Consider the following 9,387-nt stretch of genomic DNA (forward strand, 5'->3'; position numbering starts at 1 on the left):
ATAGTTGCATGCAAGCCCAATACAGTTTAAGAATACAGACAAGTCCTTACAAAAAATTGTACGGTCTTCCTTTCTTCTCCTTCTTCATCGATCAGCCGCAAGCCGTGAGTAAAGCTCCTGTCTCACTGGCAAGAACAATAGTTGACATCCGACTCCCTGTCTCACCGGAGCAACCTTATTGAAACACATGAGCTCATAGGGCAGCGGCCAGGAAGTTAGATCATTGTCCCGCCCCAAAGTAGCAAGAAGATAAAATCCCAACTCTAACCGAATGAAGGATGGGGACATAAATCTCACAAGTTACATGACGAAGCCTTATATGGCTGAGCTTCATCCACTAGAGATGGAACTAGAGAACAAAAAAAACACATTGCAACGTCACCCCCTCCGTAGGGTGCTGCCGATGTGCACAAACACTATTCACACCAGACCAAGTGCCCGACAAACGTTAATATCCTCCAACTCATCGACGTCACTCTGAGGATGGACATCAACATGGAGAAAGCCGAGAAAGAATTACTCCCAACGACGCCACTACCCTAGAGGGAGAGTCAGTAGGGGGCAAGCTGGGGCCATGACCCCCCATGCTATTTGTTTCTTAAATTACCCATATATCATATGTGGATATACAGAGTTAATGCCTAAACTTTTATGTATGGCCAACTTCAGTGATCATAAATGTATCGTTGGCCTTCCTCATAAAAACTTCCTGGCTCTGTTCCTGCACTACTCCAACTTCACAGCGACGAAGACCCTATGAGACACAAATCGGGACACTTAGATTAGGGGTTCCCCGAACCTCCCATCGCTGCAGCGACCAGCAGAGGCCAGGGGAAACCGTGGTGGTGCCGGTGGCTCGAGGGGATGAAAGTCACCTCTTGATCGCCTCTATCAATGAACCCCTGACAAGAAAATCGAGGAGCTATATAAGCCCGGTATCGTTTGGCACAGGGGTAGTGCAATTTGTTTAAAATCTGGATGCAACAATGGAACATATGGTTGCGCAAAAGATGTGATGCCTAGAATCCTTATTCTCGCCCCTCTATAGGTTCCTGCGACTACATAGGAAAATAAATACTAGTTATTCTCCCGCTGGTGCATGTTGAAAAGAATAGTTGGCAAACTTTAGGTGTCTTGGTCAGTGGCGGAGAGGGACCAGTAGCCCCCTCCCCCCCCCAAGCCCTAACACTACTGATTTAAGCCTAGTATTAGTGTAAAGTATGATGTTTTTGTTGCTAAAATGATGTGTTTCGATGAACTGGCCCTCCCTAACAAGACTTGCCCCCTCATTCGATTTTTCTGGGTCCACCACTGGTCTTGGTGCTCGCAGATAAGCAAATTCAGGTGTCTCGACTATGATGTTTCTCGGACCCTAACTATGATTAGGGAATTGCATACAACAAGATGACATAAAATTGAAGACATAACCATTGTCGAGGAGTTATACAATCATTTTACCCTTAGTGGGGGGAAATCCGCCTAAGCTTTTCTTCTTACTGTCACACTCACAACGAATACTTCACAATTTGGCATCCATCTCATACATACCACTCATCTAAATTGGTCAATGATTAGATTAAAAAATAGAAAGCAATATACATCTATAATGAATCATTCAACCATGGGAATTTGCTTGTCAAGTAGTTATTCATCACATAACAAATTTGAACTAAAACCACGACGAGTAATTTGGAACGGAGGGAGTTGCAAGTACTATTTCTGTACTGGTTTATTGGCTTCCTTCGTATTTTATGCCAAATTTTGATCATATATTTAACTAACAATATGTTAATGTATGTCATGAAAAATTGTACTGTTAGATTCGTATTTGAACATAATTTCTAATGATATCGTTTTTGCTACATATAACTTATATTTTGTTAGTTAAACTCATGATCAAGTATAACCCTAAATACAAAGAGGACTAATAAACTAGGACGGAGGTAGTATGCATCATGATGGGAGAGAGAGAGCGAGAGAGAGAGAGTGAGAGAGAGAGAGAGGGGGAGGGGAGAGAGAGCAAGCATGTGATGGTGTAGCCTGGGTATAGGCGCACAAGTTGAAACAGATTAAAGAATGGCAAACAAAATGAAAATGTAATATTTTACAACTAAATAGCTTTTACTTTATCTTATAAATTTATTTAACATATAATTACCCTTGTTTTCTTAGTTTTTATCAATAAATTATGCGGAAAAGATCTGATCTGCAAAACAGACATAATTAATATTTAAATTATTATTTTATTTTTAACTATGAATATCTTGCAAATATTACTATTTCCGGTTTGCATTGCTCAATCTAATACGTCTTAAACTTTATTAAGACAAATGTTTGAGGATGAACCTGTTATCCTTTTTCTCATGATATTCTATATTGTGCAAATTTGGTATTAACAAATATAAATTGTGTGTAATTTTATAATTAATGATTAATTAGCTGATGAATTGCGTGACTCCATCTATGGTAGTTCAAATCATATACTACTTAAAATTACCCATATGTATGTGTGTTAATAACTATCTCTACACGTGATGGCACATGCCATTTACTAGTTACATATAGATTATCAAAATCATGTAGCATGATGCATGTGATCTACTCATCGAAGCACAGACAGAGACCTTGCTACATATATATCACAAAGTCTCAGTCAAGTACCTGGCCGTTAGATGAAGGTGCATCAAGATTCGTGCAGTAGGCCGGGCTTGTGTATTGTCATGTGGGGTGTGACGGGACCTTTCTTTGTGTTTTGTTTTTTTTGGTTGGATCACACGCAGAATGGTTCTGGGGAGAAAGGGTGAAAGCAGCCTATTTTCGTGTTTTATGTTTTTTATTTGTTTCAAAGACAAGAAGGGTGGAGATTGTTAGCCGGCTTCTCTTCTTTTGTGCCATCAATATTGTGTGTGTCTCTCTTTTTATCATTTTTTTGGATATTCTTTTTCAAAAAATATATTTATTTTTGTATTGTATATCTCCACCTTTTATTTTCTGTTAATTTCCCCCCTTTTCAGTAAAATATGGACCATTTTTTGTTTGAATATATATTACCGACATACATGTACAACTTAATATTTTGATATGTTGTTGTGTTCATTTTACGTATATGTTGTGTCCGTGTGTGGGATGTCGACTCATGGAGTATATTATCCTTTTCCGTTCTCATTTTTTGACTCTCTCTCTCTCTCTCTCTCTCTCTCTCTCTCTCTCTCTCTCTCTCTCTCTCTCTCTCTCTCTCTCTCTCTCTCTCTCTCTCTCTCTCTCTCTCTCTCTCTCGTTGTGTCAGCGCGCCGACTGGGATTTAGCAAAGTCTCAGTGGACATGCTGATCGTTAGATGAATGTTGCTTTGAGATTCGCGTGTCACTTTCTTTTAGCAAAATTCGCATTTAATAGACAGGCTGGGCGTGTGGTTCGTTTGTCGCACTTGCTAAGGTGTGGCCCATTAGGTTTTTCTTTCATGTGCTTGTTGGGTAAAGGTTTTTGTGAATGGGCCGGTGTAGGTGGAAGGGACCTTTTGTTGTCGTTTTTGTCCTTTTGCTTTCTCTTCTTTTGCCTTTTCAAATTAATTTTCCACAATAGATGGTTATAATTGAATGTCTGCATCTTATTCCTTTTACAATGTGTCTTTTCCTTTCTCTCTCAGGCGTGCAATTATAGACGACCCCTTCACCAGTTGCATACAATGTGAGGCGCGTGTAGCTATGCACACTCAACATTTTCCGTATACAGCAAAAACATTTATTTATATACACAATTAATATTTTTGAAATACATGATTAATATTTATTAACACTTAATGTCCACATTTTCCATACATATTGTATATTTTTTCTATATATCTAACACATTCTAATACATGTTAAAAATCAAATATAAGTTTAATATTTTTTAATACATGGTAAACATTTTTTCTCTACAAATTTTAAACATTTTTCAAATACTTGATTAAAGAAATTCAAATACAAGATTATCATTTTTCAAATAAATGATGAACATTTTTCCATACATTAGAAACATTTTCAAATGCTTGATTAACATTTGAACACAAAATAAAAAAATAATACATGTTCAACATTTTTCTCTACACATTTAACCTTTTCTAAATGCTTGATTAACATTTTTTAAATACATGTACAAAAAATTCGAATTATTGATTAAAGTTTTAGATATATGATCATTTTTTCATAAACTTTGTACTTTTTGTATAGACTTTTTGTTCACATGAGAAATATTTATCTATAAATATTTAACAATTTTTTAAAACTTAATTAACATTTTTTCTCAAATTTTTATGTAATTTTTAACATATATTTATTTAGAATACTTGGAAGTATTAAATAAAGTGAAAAACAATAAACATGGAAAAACAGAAAGAAAAAAACTAGACAATACACAAAGCCCAGCCTAACGCATGAATCTCAATGAACAAAGGGAATACGATCCTAGGCCATGAGCCAGCTTAGCAACACACCGTCGGCGAGAAGCTTGGCTGCAGCCAAGGGGTGCATTCAGCCTGCACAGTGCGCCGCTGGTACGGCAAGTGGAGGCGCCCAAGAGCATCGCCGTGGCATGTGGGGAAAAGCACACCGGCGGCGATGTGAAGAGATTAAACTGGATAGGAATTATGATTTAGGAACGGGGACTGGGGAACGAGATGACCGCTGCTTTACGATTCGTATGGCCTGGTGTCACGTGCGGGGCAAGGTCACGATCGGCTTTGTACGACCCGGTCGCATATGATTTCCCCCCTTCCTACAAGATACATCAGGCTTTTCTTTAAAAAATAAATAGCAAAAAGGCCTGTATGTTGCAACGGAAGAAAAAAATACCACACGCTCTTAATTTACAAAAAAGAAAAAAGCTCTATAGTATGAGAATTTGTAGCTACGGCCCAAACAAAGATGGTCTTAGCTTATAAAAACGCAGTTCAAGATTCTACGGCTATTCTATTTCAACACGGCTTGCATATAGATTTAATCCATATAAAGAAACGGGCAAGTGATCATGCATTTATTCATGCCATGTGTGAAATGGGGTATTGTTACCGGCGGGTAAAGAGAAACGACAAAAACAGATGATGACACATTAGCACACTACTAAGACATTTGTCCATCAAGGGCGGTTTTCTATTTAAGCATCACCAACTTAGGATAACTCTTGAACACTATTTTTCACATGCATATTTCTTAAATACATAAAGAGTTGTTAAAAAGATACATGATTTTTTAAGCATAAAGAAATATATTTTTGTCTGGAAAAAACATTTTTGTATGGTCTCCTATGAACGCAGGTACTTGCGTCCATATTTCATCACTATTTCTTGCCATACATGTCATTGGTATTGGTCCCTGTTTCATCATTATTCATATCTTGTCAAACATGTCTTTTTTTTCGTGCATGCCTCCTTTTTACTTTTTTCCATGCATGTCCTCTCTTTCTTCTTCTTATATATAGGAGAATAGCGCAACATTTCATCTTTATCGGATCTCCTCTGAATTTTATCTTTTATTTCTTTTATAATAGACCTCCCATCTTTATTGGGTCCTTCTTTTATTTCTTGGCATGCATGTCCTTCTTTATTGGGTGTCTCTAGTAAATTAATCTTTAATTTCGTGTCCAATCCTGATTTTGTTGAGGTGTTCATTCCCAATCCGAATCAGTACCGGTACGAAAAAAAGACGGATAATGCATAGTTCATTATATAATTAGTAATTAGCAAAAGGGCCCGTGCAGCGGGAGAAAAGAATACCACATGCTCTTAATTTACAAAAAAAATGGTATATAATCTGAGTGTTTGTAGCTACGGTCCAAACAAAGATGGTATTTGCCTACAAAAGCACAAGTTCAAGATTCGACATGTCTTCTATTTAAACATGGCTTGCATGTAGACTTAATACGTATAAAGAAACGGGCGGGTGATCTTCAATTTCGTCTCCAATCCTAATTTTGATGAGAGGTTTATCCACAATCCGGATCAATACCGATATGGAAAAAGACAGATAATGCACTGTTGATTAAGATTGCACCCTAAATAGTTTTTTTAATGGTTAATAGGTAAAATAACATCATATTCAGATTATATGTATTTTTCTAATCAAATTCCATATGTAACATGTTAAATTTAAAGTTACGGTTTAGAAGATATGAGTATTTAAAAAAAATATTTGATATGTACTGCGGATTTAATTTCAGAAACATTAGGTTTTTCTTTATAAAATAACATGACTGAATAAAAATATCTATTTCCTTTATTAATAGGTATAGATAATTAGTAATTAATATTAGTACATAGTAATAGGTATAGATATAGATATAGATTATAGGCTACATCAGGCTGACACCTAGCGCTGGCCAATAATAGATGAAAAATAAGAGAGAGGAGAGGCACTGTACATTGCTGAAGAATTAAACCGAAAAATAAGAGGCGGCAAAGGCATGGCTTTGTTCTCATCCATTTTGTGCTACAGTACTGATTACCAAAATACACATTGAATAAGGAAGCATAATCCCCTCAAAGAAAAAAAGAATAAGGAAGCATAAAGATTTGTAATCCCTTTTTTACTCTTTATAAATATTATTTTCACTGAAAAATTAAACTGCATACATGTCCACTGCGTGATTATAATTAATTAATTAATTAATTATAAGGATTGTGAGGTTGATGAGTTAAGTGGCAGGACAGAAGGTGATGTGGTAGGTGGCGGCGGCGGAGCAGGTGAAGGTGCTGCTGGCATCGTCGTAGGCGTAGCTGTAGGCCGCCGGGCAGGCGGCCTTGAACACCTGCGAGTAGCTGGTGGGCCCGCAGGCCGCCGGCGTGCCGTAGTCGCCGCTGCAGCAGTAGCGCGCGCTGCCGTAGGCGTTGCAGGCGCTCTTGCACGCCACCACCTCACCGCTTGAGCCGGACGCGACGCTCAGGTCCGACGGGCACACGGCGTTCACGTCGCCCGCGCACGCCGCCGCCTGGCAGCCTCCGTGGGCGGGCGCGATGCTGACGGGCAGGTTGAAGCCGTCGACGAGGCTGACGTCGTAGAAGTCGAGGCCGCCGGAGCCGGGGGCGGCGAGGGTGATCTCCGCGAGCGTGACGGGCGGGGCGGGCCCGCGGCCGTCGCAGGCGACGTCGCCGCTGCCGCAGTCGGCGGTGGCGCAGGCGAGGCGGCCGGTGCCCTCGTCGACGGCGCAGCCGGTGCGCGCCCAGAAGTTGCCGGACCAGGCGCCGGAGGACGGGGCGGCGAGCGAGGAGGTCCCGCCCGGGGCGAGGTAGAAGCCGGTGCGGGGCAGCTGCGGCGAGGTGGCGCCGCTGAGCACGCCCACCCACACCGGGTGCGAGCACTCGTTGGCGAAGCTGAAGGAAGTCGCAGCGTCCGCCCCGTTGGCGCCGAGAAGGAAGATGAGGGTCACGTGGAGCGGAAACAGGGTGAGCAGCCTCCGGGTGGTAGCTCCATTGCCGGCCATCGCCAGTCGGCCCGAGAAGAAGCCGGTGAGATCGACGAATGGAGCGTCACTGGTCAATTAGCAAGCAAATTGACACCTGGATCGATCCATCTTTCTTGGCTGAGATGTTTATTTATAGCGTGTCAAAGTACGTACGCGCGTACGTGCCATACTAAAACAAGTGGGTAGATGCACGCAGGAGATAATCGATGAACAATGGGTAATTAAGGTAGGCACGTCAGGGTAGATAGGTAGCTAGAGAGGGTATAGGTGATGCGTGGATGAGAAAAATTATTAAAGCGAACGTGTCAACATGCATGCAACAAACTGGTAGAAAAACGTTGCCGCTTCTTAGTTTTTTGGGTAAAAAAAAGCTTACTCGATAGTTTTTGGCCGTATGCTTGGCGTGGGCTAGCTACATCGGCCGATCGATCCATGCATCATATCATGATGAGAAAAAGCAAAGGCAAACAAGTACTCCTTCCGTAAACTAATATAAAAGCGTTTAGATCACTACTTTAGTAATCTATAAACGTTCTTATATTACTTTACAGAGGGAGTAATAACCAAGTTAATGTCGTCACGTACGTACGTCAGTAGTCATCAATTCCACCGATCGTCGGTTGATCGATCTGCCTTTTTGGTTCACCGATCCCTTTTTCGGTGCAGATGCAATGCGGGTACTAGATATGTCCATGCATGGCGAAGAAGCTTGATTAACCGGTACGACTATCTTTGAGTCAAGTGACGGTTGAACTGACAAGAGAAAAATGCAAAAAGGGTTTTAGTACTTTTGTTTTTAGTTGATTGATGAAAGGTTTTTAGTCTTTGGCGTGTGACTCGCAAAGTCGCAATGCAACTCCCCCAAACAATAATTATTATTATGATGAAAAATACAGCCATTCTCCCTCCGACCTGAAGGTGAAACCCTAGCCCTGAGCGCCTCCTGTCCATGAAACCCCTGGCCGCCGCCGCTTGTGGCGGCGCCCGGCCGACAAAGCTGGCGGGCGATATCTGTTTGCCCTGACAGGCCTCCTTCACGCATGGCAGAGATGTCTCGACGGTAAACCCAGGCAAACGTCGGGCTAGGCCGAGTTTTGGGCTAGGCTTGTAAAAGCCCGATCTTCATTTCCCAAGCCCAAGCCTGGCCCAAAGCTCGAAATACTCCTTGTTTCCATGCCTGAACCCGGCCTGAAATTAAGCCCGAAGCCCGAAACCCAGGCCGAATGCTATTTTTTAGTATGCACATGTGCAAGCTCGGCCTGAAGCCCGAAAACCCGGCCCAAAATACAGAAAAATAGAAGCCCAAGTCCGGCCCAAACTATCTTTCGGGCTATAAAACAAAGCCCGAGCCTGGCCCGAATGTCAAGCCTGGCCCGACCCAACCCGGGTTTTTTGGGCTGGGTCGTTGGGACAGGTTGGCCATGCCCGAGTTTACTCGAGGGTGGCACGGTGGCTGGTAGATCTCGGTGCGGCGGCGCATGGCGAGAGTGTGGGGAGAGGCGGAGCACGGTAACGAGGTGGTGCGGGGCGACGGTCTTCTTCGAGCGCCGAGGTGGGAGCCGGAGGTCGCGGCGTGGGGCCTTGGCGATGGCGGATCTTGGCCAGTTATGGTGGCTAGGAGAGGCAGCCGGGATTCGCTGTCAACTGTTTTAGATCCATGTAAGGATTCAACGACGATGACTTTAGTTATAGGACCCTGGTCCTTAGGTACACGTGCATGAAGAGTTCTCGGCTGTCATCAATAAGGTCAAGCCAGCTTCGATAGGGAAGCAGCGACAACGGCACATAGACGGCTCATTTTGACGAAAGTAGTTGTCTTTCGATGGTCTTGGGAACTCATATAATTATTATTATGTTTGAGATGTTTTCTACTTTAGATGATTTTTTATAATATACTCCTTCCGGTTTTTTTTACTCTGCATATTAGAATTCTCTGAAGTCAAACTTCACAA

At 41.9% G+C, this 9,387-nt stretch overlaps 1 protein-coding gene across 1 annotated transcript; it reads right to left on the reverse strand.

Annotated features, from left to right (window-relative positions):
* Window positions 1-6,419: 6,419 nt before the first annotated feature.
* LOC123187297 (thaumatin-like protein 1b) lies at window positions 6,420-7,640 on the reverse strand. Its single transcript, XM_044599124.1, has one exon. It carries the CDS (start codon window positions 7,451-7,453, stop codon window positions 6,668-6,670), a length of 786 nt encoding a protein of 261 aa, XP_044455059.1. The 5' UTR covers window positions 7,454-7,640; the 3' UTR covers window positions 6,420-6,667.
* Between the last annotated feature and the right edge of the window lie 1,747 nt (window positions 7,641-9,387).

This window comes from Triticum aestivum, chromosome 1A (assembly GCF_018294505.1).
Source record: "Triticum aestivum cultivar Chinese Spring chromosome 1A, IWGSC CS RefSeq v2.1, whole genome shotgun sequence".
In the NCBI taxonomy this organism is placed as follows: domain Eukaryota; kingdom Viridiplantae; phylum Streptophyta; class Magnoliopsida; order Poales; family Poaceae; genus Triticum; species Triticum aestivum.